This window comes from Carassius gibelio, chromosome A16, assembly GCF_023724105.1.
Source record: "Carassius gibelio isolate Cgi1373 ecotype wild population from Czech Republic chromosome A16, carGib1.2-hapl.c, whole genome shotgun sequence".
NCBI lineage: Eukaryota > Metazoa > Chordata > Actinopteri > Cypriniformes > Cyprinidae > Carassius > Carassius gibelio.
Window position 1 is genome coordinate 29,736,880 of NC_068386.1, and position 20,670 is coordinate 29,757,549.

The 20,670-nt window shown below is 37.7% G+C and overlaps 1 protein-coding gene across 5 annotated transcripts in view; it reads left to right on the forward strand.

Moving 5' to 3' along the window:
• enpp2 (ectonucleotide pyrophosphatase/phosphodiesterase 2) overlaps positions 1-20,670 on the forward strand; it is a 103,059-nt gene that overhangs the window by 80,850 nt on the left and 1,539 nt on the right. For 4 of the 5 annotated variants that reach the window (XM_052617606.1, XM_052617608.1, XM_052617607.1 and 1 more), the window contains exons 23-24: positions 14,475-14,607; positions 14,810-14,963. In XM_052617606.1, coding sequence (XP_052473566.1) covers positions 14,475-14,607; positions 14,810-14,963 — 287 coding nt within the window. Of the gene's footprint in view, positions 1-14,474; positions 14,608-14,809; positions 14,964-20,670 lie in introns of those variants that run through there. The other variant, XR_008187816.1, reaches the window with a different exon arrangement.

The following is a 20,670-nucleotide window of genomic DNA, read 5'->3' on the forward strand; positions in this document are numbered from 1 at the left end:
GAGCATCAGACCAAATGCAACGAGTAAGAAAAGCAATTATTGGAAGAGTGTAATTGAAACAGCCAGTAAAACTCCAGTAAAATGATGCATTATCATTTTTGGAAAATAGTTGGTGCTGTAATCAAATCGCTTTGTTGTGTTCTGTGGGAGGTGACAATGTTGTGGGCAATTTCTTTCAAAATACTTACAGACCTTTAGGGCAATGAATCGAACATGCCCACCGAGTTTCGTTCCGATCGACTTCCATTAACCTTGTCAAATAGGTGCTTAAATTTGTTTGGCCAATGGCGGCCATGTTTTTTAAGATAAGTGAAATTCCTCATAGACACTTATGCCACATTGGGCCATACCAATGTTCAAGTTGATTGGATCAGCGGTTGCTTAGTTATAGCCATTTTAGTTTTTTTTTTCATCCTGTAGCGCCACCAAGTGGCAGATATGGAAAAAAAAAATAATTTGACTAAAGTTTTTGTTCATGCATATGAGTTCTGAGTTTGGTGAAGATATCTCATTTTGTTCCCGAGTTATAGCCTTTTTCATAAAATTGGTCCACGAATTTGAATGTTTTGGGTCACCTGGTTTTTTGTTCAGTCTTGATCAAACCACTGCAGTAATATTCTCAGGACTCTCTAGATCAATAACTTTGAAAAAATATGTTGTATTTTGTCCTTTGGTTAGATAACATTTAAACAGGCCTAAAAAACAAAAGATTTCTGTTGTGAATGGCATTAAACTGCAAAAAGAAAAAGGGGTAATATAATCACACATGCATTAGATCTGTATTTTTTCTAAACAATCATGCAAAATTTAACAGAGATTAGGTAAAAAAGAACACTGTAATATTTATAAAGCTTCAAAACCCAGTGTTGAATAAAAAATTGCAATTATAACCACTAGATGTCACCGGAAGACCACTAATGAGCTCACTAAAGACTAAAACATTACAGTTTATGGGCTTGTTGAGGGATTCATCTAGAAAAAATGTATATTACTATTATTTAATATTACTGTTCAAGCATTTCAGATCACATTGAGTCAAAGTTTACCAATTTATTCATACAGATATATCTAATGTTTATAATTATGCCAGATTATGATTGCAATGAAACCTGAACAATGACATAGAAGCCCATAAAAACAGAAGACTTGCAATAGGTTTTATCACCCATCATTTATTTTAATTATCTATATATATAACAAAATGTGTGCATCTGTGTGTGGCTTTAAGCATGCTTATTGAGTATTAATATAGTAGTTTAAACATTTCATGTTTGTGTGTGTCTGTAATTCTGTTCTATTCTTTTACCGTCAGCCATATCTAGGTTATTTAAAATCAGTGCAGTACTATTATCTAGACTGTGAAATTATACATAAATTGCGTATGCTTCTTTGGAATGAAATTAAGACAACATATAACAGTTATAAAGGTTAAAGAGACAGTGTTGTATGATAAATTGCATTTACGACCACTAGATGTAACTGGAAGACCACTAATGGGCTCACTAAAGACTAAAACATTACAGTTCATTGTCTCGATGATTGATTCATCTAGAAAAATACATATTACTATTATTTAATATTACTGTTCAAGCATTTAAGATCACATTGAGTGAAAGTTCAACAATTTATTCATACATGTATATCAAATGTTTATTATTATGTCAGAATATGAATGCAATGAAACCTGACATAGAAATGTAAGAAAAGAAGTCTTTCTGTGAGTTGTGTGTCACCTATAATTTATTTCAAATATCTACATACAACAAAATGTGTGGGCATGTACTTCTCTGTGTGTGTGTGTGTGTGTGTGTGTGTAATCATGCTTATTGATTATTCATATAATAGTTGAACCATTTAATTTCTGTGTGTGAGTGTCTGTGAGCCTATTCTCCATGTTAGACAATGGCACACACAAGTTTGGCTTAATTACAACAAAGGTTTGCAGAGATATAGCCTCAGACTCATTTTGTGAAGATGCCTGACATCTGAAGCAGTGCTGTACAAAAACGGTTTCGTCTATTGACACGAAATCCATAACTTTTTGTCAGCACGGTCTGAAGATGATCTGATTCAATTTTGGTGAAAATCAGACAAACGGTTGAGGATGAGTTTAAAAAAAAAGGTTTTCAACATGAATCAAAATGGCGGACAGGAAGTTTTGCTTAATATGACATAATTGGTATGCATGTTGTCGGCATGTCCCAAGGAACATTTTGAGACATGTTTCATGATAATAGGCTAATGCAATCAAAAGTTATTAGCATTATTGGAAATGTAATAATTAGCGGTTATTGATTGGTTTATTACTCTTGACCAATAGGTGGCGCTGTGACCAAAATGATGTGGCGTGGTCAATGTGATGTGACAATGTCACATATTAAGTTTTGTGTAAATATCTCCAACCTTTGCAGAGATACAGCCTCAGATGCAGTTTGGCATCTTTCCAGCAAATTCGTTGGTACGCTAATTGAAAACGGTTACGTGTATCGACACAAATTCCATAACTTTTTGCCAGCATGGTCTGAAGATGATCCAAATCAAATTTGGTGAAAATCTGAGCAACGGTCTAGGAGGAGTTCGAAAAAGTAGGTTTTCAACATGAATCAAAATGGCGGACAGGAAATTTTGCCAAAATTGACAAATGGGGTATCGGTGTTCTCGGCATGACCCAAGGAATCTATCAACATCAGCTTTGTTACAATAGGCTAATGTATGCAAAAGTTATTAGCATTTTTCGAAAAAATCGTTATAACTATTGACCACAAGGTGGCGCTGCCCCCAATTTTTTTGTGTACATTCAGGGCATGGAGCCGGACATTTTTGTAATTATTTGCGAAACGATACGGAACTTCATTCTTAAGATACAGCAATTTACAACTAAATCCAAAATGGCCGACGCCAAAAATGGCCGAATTGGGACAATTCGGTATCATTCGACTCGGAATGATGCACTGAATCTAAAGACACCACTTTTGTGATTTTTGGCAAAACCGTTCAGAAGTTATGAGCAAAAACATGCATTTTTCATATCTCCTGACCACTAGGGGGCACAGCGCCGAAACACTGCAGGTAGTCCCAGGGAATGGTTGTTATAAGACCCACCAAGATTGGTCTCAATAGGCCAAACCGTTGCGGAGATATAGCCTCACGTTCACGTTTGCGTGCTTTTCGAAGAATTCGTTCATGAGCTATTCGGAAACGGTTTGAGAAATCAACTTGAATTCCATAACTTTTTGCCAGCATGGTCTGAAGATTATCTGATTCAATTTTCGTGACAATCGGTGCAACGGCCTAGGACGAGTTCGAAAAAGTAGGTTTTACGAACAATTGACGATAGCGAAAAAACTAAGCCTTGCGATTTTTGAATTTCGGTGTCCATTCGACTCGGCATGAGCCAAGGAATCACAGGAAAAAAGAATTTTCATTTTGTGGCTCACGGTTCAAGAGTTATTAGCATCAAGTTTTTGAAAGTTTAGACAATTGGTGGCGCTAGAGAGTTTGAGTTAGAGACTTCAAATTTGCTACGGTTAATGTTCAGACAGTCCTCTATTAGTGTGCCAAATTATACAACTTTCCCGCAATCGGTTCTATGGGCTACCATAGACTTGGGGTGGAAGAAGAAGAATAATAAATATAGCTGCAAGCAGCAATCACGGGGCCAAGCATTCCAGCGGCAACATCAGGAGCTAAGCATATGTAGCATCAGACCAAATGCAACAATGAATAATGAAATTAATAATTGCATGATTGTAATTGAAATGGCTAAAAATCGTTAATAAAAGTTCCACAGCGAGGAGCTAAGCATGGCATGGAGCATCAGACCAAATGCAACAAGTAAGAAAAGCAATTATTGGAAGAGTGTAATTGAAACAGCCAGTAAAACTCCAGTAAAATGATGCATTATCATTTTTGGAAAATAGGTGGCGCTGTAATCAAATCGCTTTGTTGTGTTCTGTGGGAGGTGACAATGTTGTGGTCAATTTCTTTCAAAATACTTACAGACCTTTAGGGCAATGAGTCGAACATGCCCACCGAGTTTCATTCCGATCGACTTCCATTAACCTTGTCAAATAGGTGCTTAAAGTTGTTTGGCCAATGGCGGCCATGTTTTTTAAGATAAGTGAAATTCCTCATAGACACTTATGCCACATTGGGCCATACCAATTTTCAAGTTGATTGGATCAGCGGTTGCTTAGTAATAGCCATTTTAGTTTTTTTTTCATCCTGTAGCGCCACCAAGTGGCAGATATGGAAAAAAATATAATTTGACTAAAGTTTTTGTTCATGCATATGAGTTCTGAGTTTGGTGAAGATATCTCATTTTGTTCCCGAGTTATAGCCTTTTTCGTAAAATTGGTCCACGAATTTGAATGTTTTGGGTCACCTGGTTTTTTGTTCAGTCTTGATCAAACCACTGCAGTAATATTCTCAGGACTCTCTAGATCAATAACTTTGAAAAAATATGTTGTATTTTGTCCTTTGGTTAGATAACATTTAAACAGGCCTGAAAAAAACAAAAGATTTCTGTTGTTAATGGCATTAAACTGCAAAAAAAAAAAAAGGGGTAATATAATCACACATGCATTAGATCTGTATTTTTTCTAAACAATCATGCAAAATTTAACAGAGATTAGGTAAAAAAGAACACTGTAATATTTATAAAGCTTCAAAACCCAGTGTTGAATAAAAAATTGCAATTATAACCACTAGATGTCACCGGAAGACCACTAATGAGCTCACTAAAGACTAAAACATTACAGTTTATGGGCTTGTTGAGGGATTCATCTAAAAAAAATGTATATTACTATTATTTAATATTACTGTTCAAGCATTTCAGATCACATTGAGTCAAAGTTTACCAATTTATTCATACAGATATATCTAATGTTTATAATTATGCCAGATTATGATTGCAATGAAACCTGAAAAATGACATAGAAGCCCATAAAAACAGAAGACTTGCAATAGGTTTTATCACCCATCATTTATTTTAATTATCTATATATATAACAAAATGTGTGCATCTGTGTGTGGGTTTAAGCATGCTTATTGGGTATTAATATACTAGTTTAAACATTTCATGTTTGTGTGTGTCTGTAATTCTGTTCTATTCTTTTACTGTCAGCCATATCTAGGTTATTTAAAATCAGTGCAGTACTATTATCTAGACTGTGAAATTATACATAAATTGCGTATGCTTCTTTGGAATGAAATTAAGACAACATATAACAGTTATAAAGGTTAAATAGACAGTGTTGTATGATAAATTGCATTTACGACCACTAGATGTCACTGGAAGACCACTAATGGGCTTTGCAGAGATATAGCCTCAGACTCATTTTGTGAAGATGCCTGACATCTGAAGCAGCGCTGTACAAAAACGGTTTCGTCTATTGACACGAAATCCATAACTTTTTGTCAGCACGGTCTGAAGATGATCTGATTCAATTTTGGTGAAAATCGGACAAACGGTTGAGGATGAGTTTAAAAAAAAAGGTTTTCAACATGAATCAAAATGGCGGACAGGAAGTTTTGCTTAATATGACATAATTGGTATGTATGTTGTCGGCATGTCCCAAGGAACATTTTGAGACATGTTTCATGATAATAGGCTAATGCAATCAAAAGTTATTAGCATTATTGGAAATGTAATAATTAGCGGTTATTGATTGGTTTATTACTCTTGACCAATAGGTGGCGCTGTGACCAAAATGATGTGGCGTGGTCAATGTGATGTGACAATGTCACATATTAAGTTTTGTGTAAATATCTCCAACCTTTGCAGAGATACAGCCTCAGATGCAGTTTGGCATCTTTCAAGCAAATTCGTTGGTACGCTAATTGAAAACGGTTACGTGTATCGACACAAATTCCATAACTTTTTGCCAGCATGGTCTGAAGATGATCCAAATCAAATTTGGTGAAAATCTGAGCAACGGTCTAGGAGGAGTTCGAAAAAGTAGGTTTTCAACATGAATCAAAATGGCGGACAGGAAATTTTGCCAAAATTGACAAATGGGGTATCGGTGTTCTCGGCATGACCCAAGGAATCTATCAACATCAGCTTTGTTACAATAGGCTAATGTATGCAAAAGTTATTAGCATTTTTCGAAAAAATCGTTATAACTATTGACCACAAGGTGGCGCTGCCCCCAATTTTTTTGTGTACATTCAGGGCATGGAGCCGGACATTTTTGTCATTATTTGCGAAACGATACGGAACTTCATTCTTAAGATACAGCAATTTACAACTAAATCCAAAATGGCCGACGCCCAAAATGGCCGAATTGGGAAAATTCGGTATCATTCGACTCGGAATGATGCACTGAATCTAAAGACACCACTTTTGTGATTTTTGGCAAAACCGTTCAGAAGTTATGAGCAAAAACATGCATTTTTCATATCTCCTGACCACTAGGGGGCACAGCGCCGAAACACTGCAGGTAGTCCCAGGGAATGGTTGTTATAAGACCCACCAAGATTGGTCTCAATAGGCCAAACCGTTGCGGAGATATAGCCTCACGTTCACGTTTGCGTGCTTTTCCAAGAATTCGTTCATGAGCTATTCGGAAACGGTTTGAGAAATGAACTTGAATTCCATAAATTTTTGCCAGCATGGTCTGAAGATTATCTGATTCAATTTTCGTGACAATCGGTGCAACGGCCTAGGACGAGTTCGAAAAAGTAGGTTTTACGAACAATTGACGATAGCGAAAAAACTAAGCCTTGCGATTTTTGAATTTCGGTGTCCATTCGACTCGGCATGAGCCAAGGAATCACAGGAAAAAAGAATTTTCATTTTGTGGCTTACGGTTCAAGAGTTATTAGCATCAAGTTTTTGAAAGTTTAGACAATTGGTGGCGCTAGAGAGTTTGAGTTAGAGACTTCAAATTTGCTACGGTTAATGTTCAGACAGTCCTCTATTAGTGTGCCAAATTATACAACTTTCCCGCAATCGGTTCTATGGGCTACCATAGACTTGGGGTGGAAGAAGAAGAATAATAATAATAAATATAGCTGCAAGCAGCAATAACGGGGCCAAGCACTACAGAAGCAAGCTTCAGACGAATGGCAGGAATGAGTAATTAAGACAGTTTTAAGATTATTTTAGGCAAAATGGCTTAAAAACAATGAACACAACAACTAGTAATAGGATTTATTGGCTTATCACATGTAACCAATAGGTGGCGCTGTTACCAAATTAGTTTGGAATGGTCAGTGTGAGGTGACGATGACACATACAAAGTTTGGTGCAAATATGTCAAAGCTTTGCAGAGATACAGCCTCAAATGAATGTTGGCATCATTCCAGCAAATTCGTTGATGCGCTAAATGAGAACCGTTTCGTATATCGACATGAAATCCATAACATTTTGCCAGCATGGTCTGAAGATGATCCACGTCCAATTTGGTGAAAATCTGATTAACGGTCTAGGAGGAGTTCGAAAAAGTAGGTTTTCAACATTAATCAAAATGGCGGACAGGAAGTTCAGCCAAATAAGGAAAACTTGATATCTATGTTCTCGGCTTGACCCAAGGAATCTATTAAGATCAGCGTCATGTCAATAGCCAGATCTTTTCAAAAGTTATTAGCCTTTATGTAAATTGAGTTATAACTTTTGACCACTAGGTGGCTCTGTTTCAAAATATTTTGAGTACCTTCAGGGGATGATGTTGTTGGCACATTCTGAGTTGTGGAATATAACACCAATGCATTTGTTTAGTATAGCATTTTATTTCACAAAACTGTATTGAAGTCAATGAGAATTTCATGTTTTGTTCTATTATAGCGCCACCAAGAGGCTCAGTCCAACCATTTTTTTTATGTTTGCTCAGAGTGAGCCCATACATATGTGTGTCAATTTTGGTGAAAATATCTCAATTCACTTCAGAGTTATGGGCATTTATATGAAAAAGCACGTAAAAATTGACTGACTCTTGACTTTGATTGAATATTACTACCCCTTACTATCAATATTTTGGCATTTGGGCATTGGCGTATAGCTATCGACCTATGTTTCCGAACTTCTGACGGTGGTTTCGTCTCGATCAGACAAGCGGTTTCAAAGATATAGCCAGATGTTTTTTAAGCGCTAAATCACAACGCTACACAAACCGTAAGGCGAAACCTAGAATGTTTGGTATCGTTGGACTCGGTAAGGTTTCAGGAGTCCAATTTGGTGAGTCTCGAGAAAATAAGTCGACCACACCCAAGGTTATAAGCATTTAAATAAGGATGATCACCACTAGATGGCGCTGTTTCGAAACTTCTCACGCTCCTTCAGGACATTGTACTGATGACCCATACCATTTTTTGTAACAATCCGTTGATGCGTTCTGAAAATACAGCATTTTAGCACAAAATTCAAAATGGCCGACAGTCAAAATGGCCAAAATGGTCAAATTGGATATCAGTCGACTCGGCATGTTGCCCTGAATCTAACAAGACCAATGTTATGATTTTTGGACAAACTGTTCAGAAGTTATAAGCAAAAATAGCAGTTTTTCATATCTCCGGATCAGTAGGTGGCGCTGCGCCCAATCACAGCATGTTGCCTCAGGTCATGCTTGTTATGACATGTACCGAGTTTGGTCTGAATAGGATAAGTCGTTGCCGAGATACAGCCTTACGACTGTTTTTGTAAGCACTACATAAAATTTGTTAGAGCGTTTATCGAAAACGGTTTGACGAATCAATTTGATTTGCATAACTTTTGGTCAGCACTGCCTGAGGATGATATGGTTCAATTTTCGTGTGAATCGGACAAACCGTCTAGGACGAGTTCGAAAAAGTAGGTTTTTAAAGAAATTCAAAATGGCGGTCATATTTCTATGACGGAAATGACTTCGTAGGGTGCAATCGAATCGGCATGAGCTCAGAAATTAGAGGAAAAAAGAATTTCGTTGATTGGCCTTAGGGTTAAAAAGTTATTAACAAAATTAAAGTGAAATTTTGGACAGTTGGTGGCGCTAGAGGGATTGACTTAGACACACCAAAATTGGTGTACTTAATGTTGGCACTGTCCTCTATCAGAATGTCAAACCATTACAACTTTCCCGCATTCGGTTCTATGGGCTGCCATAGACGCCCAGTCGGAAGAATAATAATAATAATAATAAGAACGCCAACAAAAACAAGAGGGTCCTACGCACCTTCGGTGCTTGGCCCCTAATAAATATAGCTGCAAGCAGCAATTACGGGGCCAAGCACTCCAACGGCAAATGTAGGAGCTAAGCATGGCATGAAGCATCACACCAAATACATTAATGAGCAATAACAGTAATTTTGGAATTATTGTAATTGAAATGGCAAAAAAAAAAATCATAATACCACCTCTAGTAGCATGATTACTTGGCTTATAAAGTTTGACCAATAGGTGGCACTGTTATGAAATCAATTTGGTGTACTCTGTTTGACTTTTCAATGACACACACAAAGTTTGGTGTTAATATGCCACAGCATTCCAGAGATGCAGCCTCAAGTGTCATTTTGTCATTGTGTTTCAACTTTGTCGCTTTGGTATGCGAAAACGGTTTTGTCTATCGACACAAAATCCATAACTTTGTGTCAACATAGTCTGAAGATCATCTGATTCGAATTTGGTGAAAATTGGACATACGGTTCATGAGGAGTTCGAAAAAGTAGGTTTTCCACATAAATCAAAATGGTGGACCGGAACTTCAGTAAACACTGGCATATTTGGTATCTATGTTATCGGCATAAGCCAGGGAATATTTTGAGCCCAGTTTCTTTGCAATAGGCTAATGGACTAAAAAGTTATTAGCATTTTAAAAAGTGTAATTACTCATGGTTAATGAATGGTTTATTACTGTTGACCAATAGGTGGCGCTGTTACCAAATTTATGTGGCATGGTCAGTGTGAGGTGGCGATGACACATACAAAGTTTGGTGCAAATATGTCAAAGTGTTGCAGAGATACAGCCTCAAATGCATTTTGGCACCCTTCCAGCAAATTCGTTGATGCGCTAAATGAGAACCGTTACGTATATCGACACAAAATCCATAACTTTTTGCCAGCATGGTCTGAAGATGATTCACGTCAAATTTGGTGAAAATTGGGCTAATGGTCTAGGAGGAGTTCGAAAAAGTAGGTTTTCAACATTAAGCAAAATGGCGGACAGGAAGTAAGGCCAATTTTCACATTATTGGTATCAATACTCTCGGCATGACCCACAGAATATAGCGAGACCATTTTAATTTTAATAGACTAATTTATTCAAAAGTTATTAGCGTTTATGTGATATTTCATTATAACTATTGGCCACAAGGTGGCGCTGCCACCAAACTTTTTGAGTACCTTCAGGACATGGAGCCGAATATTTTTGTAATTATTTGCGAAACGATACGATGCTGCGTTCAAAAAATACAGCATTTTGAAACATAATTCAAAATGGCCGACGCCTAAAATGGCCGACACAGGAAAATTGGATATCATTCGACTCGACATGACTCACTGAATCTAAAGAGACCAGTTGTGTGATTTTTGGCCAAACCATTCAGTAGTTATAAGCCAAAATATGCATTTTTCATATCTCCTGACCACTAGGTGGCGCTGTGTCGAAACACAGCAGGTAGTCTCAGTTCATGCTTGTTATAACACACGCCAAGTTTGGTCTCAATATGACAAACCGTTGCCGGGATATAGCCTCACGTGCATGTTTGCGTGCTTTTCATCAAATTTGTTTACGTGTCATTCGACAACAGTTGGACGAATCAACTTGAATTCCATAACTTTTTTCCAGCATGGTCTGAAGATGATCTGAGCCAATTTTCGTGGCAATCGGACTAACCGTCTAGGACGAGTTCGAAAAAGTAGGTTTTTCGAATAATTGAAAATAGCGAAAAAACTAAACCTTGCGATTTTTGAATTTTAGGGTTCATTCGACTTGGCCTGAGCCAAGGATTCAGAGGAAAAAAGAATTTTCATTTTCTGGCTTACGGTTCAAAAGTTATTAGCATACAAACATTGAAAGTTTGGACAAGTGGTGGCGCTAGAGAGTAGGAGTTAGAGGCTTCAAATTTGCTATAGTTAATGTTGGGACTGTCCTCTATCAGTGTGCCAAATTATACAACTTTCCCGCAAACGGTTCTATGGGCTGCCTTAGACTTGCGGCGGAAGAAGAAGAAGAATAATAATAACGCCAACGAAAACAATAGGTGCCTACGCACCTTCGGTGCTTGGCCCCTAATAACGCCAACAAACACAATAGGTGCCTTCGCACCTTCGGTGCTTGGCCCCTAAATATAGCTGCAAGCAGCAATAACGGGGCCAAGCACTACAGAAGCAAGCTTCAGACGAACGGCAGGAATGAGTAATCAAGACAGTTTTAAGATTATTTTAGGCAAAATGGCTTGAAAACAATAAACACAACAACTAGTAATAGGATTTATTGGCTTATCACGTGTAACCAATAGGTGGCGCTGTTACCAAATTAGTTTGGAATGGTCAGTGTGAGGTGACGATGACACATACAAAGTTTGGTGCAAATATGTCAAAGCTTTGCAGAGATACAGCCTCAAATGCATTTTGGAACCCTTCCAGCAGATTCGTTGATGCGCTAAATGAGAACCGTTTCGTATATCGACACGAAATCCATAACATTTTGCCAGCTTGATCTGAAGATGATCCACGTCAAATTTGGTGAAAGTCTGACTAACGGTCTAGGAGGAGTTCGAAAAAGTAGGTTTTCAACATTAATCAAAATGGCGGACAGGAAGTTCAGCCAAATAAGGAAAACTTGGTATCTATGTTCTCGGCCTGTCCCAAGGAATCTATTAAGATCAGCGTCATGTCAATAGCCAGATCTTTTCAAAAGTTATTAGCCTTTATGTAAATTGATTTATAACTTTTGACCACTAGGTGGCACTGTTTCAAAATATTTTGAGTACCTTCAGGGGATGGTGTTGTTGGCACATTCTGAGTTTCGTAATATTACACCAATGCATTTGTTTAGTATAGCATTTTATTTCATAAAACTGTATTGAAGTCAATGGGAATTTCATGTTTTGTTCTATTATAGCGCCACCAAGAGGCTCAGTCCCACCATTTTTTGTATGTGTCCTCAGAGTGAGCCCATACATATGTGTGTCAATTTTGGTGAAAATATCTCAATTCACTTCAGAGTTATAGACATTTATATGAAAAAGCATGTAAAAAATGACTGACTCTTGACTTTGATTGAATATTACTACCCCTTACTATCAATATTTTGGCATTTGGGCATTGTCATATAACTATCGACCTATGTTTCCGAACTTCTGACGGTGGTTTCGTCTCGATCAGACAAGCGGTTTCGAAGATATAGCCAAATGTTTTTTAAGCGCTAAATCACAACGCTACACAAACCGTAAGGCGAAACCTAGCATGTTTGGTATCGTAGGACTCGGTAAGGTTTCAGGAGTCCAATTTGATGAGTCTGGTGAAAATAAGTCGACCACACCCAAAGTTATAAGCATTTAAAAAAAGAAGATCACCACTAGGTGGCGCTGTTTCGAAACTTCTCACGCTCCTTCAGGACATTGTGTTGATGACCCATACCAAGTGTTGTAACAATCCGTTGATGCGTTCTGAAAATACAGCATTTTAGCACAAAATTCAAAATGGCCGACAGTCAAAATGGCCGAATTGGTAAAATTGGATATCAGTCGACTCGGCATGTTGCCCTGAATCTAACAAGACCAATGTTATGATTTTTGGACAAACTGTTCAGAAGTTATAAGCAAAAAGAGCAGTTTTTCATATCTCCGGACCAGTAGGTGGCGCTGTGTCCAAACACAGCATGTTGCCTCAGGTCATGCTTGTTATGACATGTACCAAGTTTGGTCTGAATAGGATAAGTCGTTGCCGAGATACAGCCTTACGACTGTTTTTGTAAGCACTATGTAAAATTTGTTAGAGCGTTTATCGAAAACGGTTTGACGAATCAATTTGATTTGCATAACTTTTGGTCAGCACTGCCTGAGGATGATATGGTTCAATTTTCGTGTGAATCGGACAAACCGTCTAGGACGAGTTCGAAAAAGTAGGTTTTTAAAAAATTCAAAATGGCGGCCATATTTCTATGACGAAAAATGACTGGATAGGGTGCAATCGAATTGGCATGAGCTCAGAAATCAGAAGAAAAAATAATTTTGTTGATTGGCCTTACGGTTAAAAAGTTATTAACAAAATAAAAGTGAAATTTTGGACAGTTGGTGGCGCTAGAGGGATTGACTTAAACACACCAAAATTGGTGTACTTAATGTTGGCACTGTCCTCTATCAGAATGTCAAACCATTACAACTTTCCCGCATTCGGTTCTATGGGCTGCCATAGACCCCCAGTCGGAAGAATAATAATAATAATAATAATAATAAGAACGCCAACAAAAACAAGAGGGTCCTACGCACCTTCGGTGCTTGGCCCCTAATAATAATAAGAACGCCAACAAAAACAAGAGGGTCCTACGCACCTTCGGTGCTTGGCCCCTAATAACGCCAACAAACACAATAGGTGCCTTCGCACCTTCGGTGCTTGGCCCCTAATAACGCCAACAAACACAATAGGTGCCTTCGCACCTTCTGTGCTTGGCCCCTAATAACGCCAACAAAAACAATAGGTGCCTCGCACCTTCGGTGCTTGGCCCCTAATAACGCCAACGATTACAATAGGTGCCTACGCACCTTCGGTGCTTGGCCCCTAATAATAAGAACGCCAACAAAAACAATAGGTGCCTCGCACCTTCGGTGCTTGGCCCCTAATAATAATAATAAGAACGCCAACAAAAACAATAGGTGCCTCGCACCTTCGGTGCTTGGCCCCTAATAAGAACGCCAACAAAAACAATAGGTGCCTCGCACCTTCGGTGCTTGGCCCCTAATAATAATAATAAGAACGCCAACAAAAACAATAGGTGCCTCGCACCTTCGGTGCTTGGCCCCTAATAAGAACGCCAACAAAAACAATAGGTGCCTCGCACCTTCGGTGCTTGGCCCCTAATAATAATAATAAGAACGCCAACAAAAACAATAGGTGCCTCGCACCTTCGGTGCTTGGCCCCTAATAAGAACGCCAAAAAAACAATAGGTGCCTCACACCTTCGGTGCTTGGCCCCTAATAATAATAACGCCAACGATTACAATAGGTGCCTACGCACCTTCGGTGCTTGGCTCCTAATAATAACGCCAACGGAAACAATAGGTGCCTCGCACCTTCGGTGCTTGGCCCCTAATAAAAACAAGAGGCAAAATTGTCTTGTGATTTTTCTTTTCTTTCATGTGTTAAATTTATTTTCAGATTTGCAACAATTTAGAAATTCTGGAAATCAATTAATGTGCTAATCTCTAATTTCTATGTTATATCCTTTAAATATCCATATGTGTTCATATTTGTCTTTTAACAATTCATATTTCTGTCTATGTTTCTGTCTATGTGTCATGTATCTCTCTCTATTATCTTTGTTTGGTTGTTTCAGGTGTGTGGGGTTATTTTCAGAAATCACTTGTTAGACGTTATGCTAGTGAGAGAAATGGAGTGAATGTGGTTGTTGGTCCCATCTTTGACTATGACTACAATGGCCTTAGGGATTCAGCAGAGACAATAAAACAGTAAGTTGTCTTCACTGTTTCAGACAAATTAGCTTTAGTGCACCAGCAGTTGACATGTTTTTGAGTCAGTGTTTATCTTATGTGAATGACTTATCTGATTGATGACTAATTTACATAGTCCTAACAAGTTGTACAAGTCCTAAAATGTACTTGAATTTATATAATCCTTAATCTGAGTATGTAACTCTTCCTTTGTTAACAGGTATATCAGTGGCTCTGTTCAAATTCCAAGTCATTTCTACATTGTGATTACAAGTTGTCTGGATTACACACAGACTGTTGACTCCTGTACTGGTCCTCTCAGTGTGTTTTCTTTCATCCTTCCACACCGACCAGATAATGATGAAAGCTGTAATGTAAGTCCTCTCTCTTCTCTTCTCTTCTCTTCTCTTCTCTTCTCTTCTCTTCTCTTCTCTTCTCTTCTCGCGAGATGTAGGAGAGTGGTGGAGGGTGTGGTGGGGAAGAACGTTCAGTTTCAACTGTCCGCTTAAAAAAAAAAAAATCTTTTTCTTTTTTCTTTTCACTTTTCACTTTTCAAAAAAAAAAAATATATAAATTTCTTATTTTGTTAAGTTAGTTTTTGGTTTGTGTCGTTTTTCAAATTAATTGGCGAGTGTGAGAATGGCGTCGCTCCCAGGTGAGCGTGCGCCATCTCCTTCACTCCGCCATGGTGTCAGGTGTGTGCCGGAACAGGGAGTTACGGTGGAAAGTGTGCTATTAGCAGTGGGAGAACAAATCGGTTGCGAAAATATATCTTCTGCTTCTAGGATGAACAAAGCGGTTGTTGTTTTTCTTAAAGAGGAGCGACTTGTTGCGAAACTTATTGAGAGTGGCGTTGTGATTAATGGAGGTTTCTGTCCAATCCTCCCTTTGGCTACGTTAACGACTAAGGTGATTATTTCGAATGTGCCGCCGTTTATTCCCGATGACGTTATTGAGAGAGAACTCGTTAGGTTTGGAAGAATCGCGAGCCCGTTAAAAATCATATCACTGGGTTGTAAAAGTTCGGAACTGAAACATGTGATGTCGTTTCGACGACAAGTCTTCATGTTTTTAAAAGAGCCAACGCTGGACATATCGTTTCGGGTCATGGATGAAGGTAAGTCGTTTATGATTTATGCTTCTACAGCTGGTTTAAAGTGCTTTGAGTGCGGTGACGTAGGCCACAAACGAACTGCTTGTCCTCATAAAGTTCAAGTGAATATGAATGAGGAGGCTAACGTTGACAATGTAGTATCTGAGGTAAATGAGCCGACTGGAGACAATAGTCAAACAGAAGGAAAGGAAACGGTAATTGAACAGGCTGTAGCTGAAGTACATGAGAGTGATAATGAAGGAATTGTGGTTCAGGAAAATGCAGTACAAAATGAAAGTCAGTCTATAGTTGTACACAATGATAGGGATGAGAATTGTTTGAGTCTTGAGACTGCAAGCACTAGTGAGGTTGGAATGGAATGTACTGTAGAAGGTCTACTAGAGGATGAAAATAAGGCAGATATGAGGGATGATGATACATTCTCACAAATGTCAGGTTTTTCAGAAGCATGTTCTCAAATGGAAGAGGGTAATTTTTATTCTCTACAAGAGATAAATTATTTTTTGGATGAGACATTCGGAAGAGCAGTAGAAATTAGTGACTTTTTCCCAGATATTGAGAAATTTGTGAAATCTGTGGTTAAATTACAGCGTACTGTTGGGTTGGACGAACTGAATGAAAAAAAGAGATTTAGATTGAGGAAACTGCTTACAAAATTAAGAAAGCGTAAAGGTCCATCTTCAACAAATTAGTAAAATGACTTTGATGCACTGGGTGTTTTTCCTGTCCTGTATTTTTCTGCTTATTGCTGTCTCTTCCTCTTTTATGAATATGGGGCATATGAGAATAGGCTCTTTTAATATAAATGGAGTGAGAGATCAAAATAAAAGAGCTATACTATCAGAATTTATGAAAATTAGGAAAATAGATATTGTTATGTTACAAGAGACTCATTCTGATAGGTCTAATGAGATAGATTGGGGTTTATGGTGGGAGGGAAAATATGCACTCAGTCATGGGTCTAGTACAAGTGCTGGAGTTGCTATTCTGGTTTCAAAGTTTTTAGCTGTTGAAATTTTCAAAATTGAAGAAGTAGTAGCTGGAAGGGTGTTATTTTTTCATGCAGAGGTTGAAAGAATACAATTTTTATTTATCAATGTCTATGCACCAAATGTTGGGTCAGAGCGGATTGAGTTATTCTTAAAGATAAAAAGTTATATCTCAAAATATGATAAAAGTGTTTGCATAGTGATGGCGGGAGACTGGAATTGCACTGAAAATTTTAATTTTGATAGGAATAGTGAAGAACCACATTTTCAATCAGGTGTAGTGCTGTCTAAAGTGATTCAAGAGCATGATTTAAATAATGTATGGAGAAATAGAAATAAAGGGATAAAACAGTATACATGGATTAAAGTATATAATAATGAAGTTAAAGGGGCTAGATTAGATAGATTTTATATGAGTACGTTTTTTAATAGTAGAGTGATGGATGCTGCCATTTTTCCTAGTGGTTTTTCAGACCATCATATGATAACTATTGATATAAATAAAAAAACAACATTTAGATCACAGTATTATTGGCACTTTAATAAAAAATTACTATATAATAGGTTATTTTGTGAGAGTTTTACTCACCTTTGGGAAAATTGGAGGTTACAGAAAAATAATTATGAAACTAAAAGTCAGTGGTGGGAGGTTGGGAAGGTGCATATTAAAATTTTCTGTCAAAGTTATCAGTCTCAAGTATCACTTAAAATTAGAGATACTGTGCAGAAATTGCAATCTGAAATGGAAGAAATGGAAAAGATGATGATGGTCAATGAAGAAGGGATTAGTAAAAGTAATGAATTAAGTAAGAAGAAGTTAGAATTGAAACAACTCTTACAAGAGCAAGTTAAAAATGCTTTAATAAGGTCACGTTTTTGTTCTGTTAAAGATATGGATGCTCCCAGTGCCTATTTTTTTAAACTGGAGAGAAATGTGGTGCAGCATAATCCTATGCTTTATCTAAAATATCCAGATGGGACAATTACGGACAATCCAGATGAAATGAGAAAACTTGCTGTTGGTTTTTACTCTGGTCTTTTTAATGCTGAACGATGTGATGAGGAGAGTGTTGTGGACATCTGCCAAGATCTTCCTAAGTTGCAATCAAAACAGAGAGAAAATCTGGACAGTGACATTACTTTACAAGAGCTCACAGATGCAGTTGAACAACTTTCAGTGGGACGTTCGCCGGGTATTGACGGGATAACTACAGACTTTTATCATCATTTCTGGAAAGTTTTGGGTCAAGGTTTTTATGAAGTAACAAAAGAGTGTTTTCAAAATGGCTGTCTTCCAAGTAGCTGCCGAAGAGCAGTATTGTCATTGTTACCTAAAAAAGGGGATTTAGGATTTTTGAAGAATTGGAGACCTGTTTCACTTTTATGTACAGATTATAAAATTCTGGCAAAATGTTTAGCGAATAGGCTGAAAAAAAACTTGGACACAATTATTCATGGTGATCAGACGTATTGTGTACCTGAACGGTCTATTATGGATAATCTTTTTCTTTTAAGAGATGTTGTTGATCTGAGTTTTAAAGAGAATATTAATATGGGGTTTTTGTCTATAGACCAAGAAAAAGCCTTTGATAGGGTCGACCATGGATATCTTTTTAGTGCTTTGAGTTATTTTGGTTTTGGTGAAAAGTTTATTTCTTGGGTAAAATTGTTATATCGAGATGTTTCTGTTTTAGTGAAAGTGGGAGGTGGGTTGAGTGCGTCAGTCCCTGTAAAAAGGGGAATTAGGCAAGGATGTCCACTCTCTGGCCAATTATATAGCATTGCAATCGAACCACTTTTAAGACGAATTAGAAGAGATCTTAAAGGTTTTTTAATACCGAATGATTTTAATTGTAATAAAATTGTATTGTCTGCTTATGCAGACGATGTTACTGTTTTTATAAATGGACAGGATGATGTCACCAATCTTACAAAAAGTCTAGAGGTATATGAAAAGGCATCTACTGCAAAAGTTAATTGGAGTAAGTGTGAAGGATATGCAATAGGTCAATGGCTTAATCAAAGGCTTCCACATTTACCGGGAGGGTTAAAATGGGGGAGGGAAGGTTTTAAAGCTTTGGGTGTTTTTTTAGGTTCTTCTAAGTTTCAAGGAAAAAATTGGGAGGGAATGCTGGAGAAGGTGGTGGCCCGATTATCTAGGTGGCGATGGCTATTACCACACATGTCTTATAAAGGGAGAGTTTTGGTCATAAATAATTTGGCTGCGTCCACACTATGGCACAAGTTAATGGTGGTTGAACCTCCAGAAGATTTGGTGACTTCCATTCAAAAGAGATTCGTGGATTTTTTCTGGGACGGCAAACACTGGATTCGTGCTGCACAACTCTATTTGCCTCCCTGTGAAGGAGGACAGGGATTGATGGATATCAAGTGCAGAATTCAAGCATTCAGATTGCTTTCAGCTCAAAAACTTTTGTGTAGGAAAGACTTGTTCTGGACTCGTACTGCTGGTGCAATCTTGCGAAGAATAGAAGGTTTGAATTATGATCTGCATCTTTTTTGGATAAAAATTCAAGAGATGGACTTATCAGAGATCACATCTTTTTATAAATCTGTGTTGGAAGCATGGGCAAAAACTTTCAAGATTAAAAGAGTATTTGAAATCCCGAAATACTGGGTGTTGGAGGAGCCACTGTTCCATAATCCAGTAGTTCATGGAATACTATTGTCTTCAAAGAGTGTACAAGAGAACATGCTGAGACGAAACTGTACAAAATTAAAAGATTTGGTCGCTTCGGAGGGATGGAAGACTGCGGAGGAGATAATGCTTTCCACGGGTCTGCGATCACGACGCCTGGCTATCCGGTTTTTGGAGGAAATACGTTCTTTTTTGCCAGGACATTATAGAGAACTTATACAAAGAGAGGATCTGAATGAACAGTCTGATGTTCCACCTCAGAAACTGCTTATTTCGTCAACTTGTGACACCAGTGTGTTGGAAGAACATCCATCCATTGAGGGCTCTGGAATTTTTGAGACATGGTCAATTGGTGAAATGTCTAAAAAGGTTTTATATAACCTATGTGTTAAGACTGTTCATAAAGAGGCACTGAAAGAGCGGCAGCCGTTGAAATGGATAAGGATTTTTGGGCCTAACTTTCCCTTGAGAGATCAGTGGAGGTCCCTGTATAAGTCTCCAATAGAGAGGCGGACTGGGGATTTGCAGTGGAGGCTTATTAACGGGGCAATAGCTACGAACAGATATGTGTCTCACCTGAATCCAGCAGTTAGAGGGGAGTGTGAGTTTTGTGGTGATGAAGAGACTGTGGAACATCTGTTTTTAAATTGTAAACGATTGGATGAGCTTTTTAAAGTTTTGACGGAATGGTTTAGAGGTTTTGGTGAAACTTTTTCAGAATGTGTTTTTGTAGGGGGCATAAAATATAGAATGTCAAAAAAGATCATCTCTGGTCTCTTAAACTATGTTTTAGGCACAGCAAAACTGTCCATTTGGAAGACTAGGAAAAATAAACGACTTGGTATTGGTGGTTTGGACCCAGTAATAATGTTGAAGGGTTTAATTGCAAATAGATTGAAAATTGAATTTTCTTACTATGTTTTGGTGGGAGATTTAATAACTTTCAGAGAAAATTGGTGTGTAAAGGACATTTTATGTTGTATTTATGAAGAACAGCTTGTTCTTAATTTTTTAAAAAAGAAACTGTTGTAAGCATGGTTTGGTTTTAACATTTGACTAAAAAATGAAGGCAAGATGTCATGAATGAGGATTTATTGTGATAATAATGATTTATTGAAGGAAAATTGTAATTAATAAAGTTGTGTTAAACCTCTCTTCTCTTCTCTTCTCTTCTCTTCTCTTCTCTTCTCTTCTCTTCTCTTCTCTTCTCTTCTCTGCCATGCTATTGATTACTGATTAATATTTATAAATGGAAGCTTATACTGGCAGTCTGACAGTGCCACTGTTATGATTGATAGTACTGTAAATATGCAAGTATC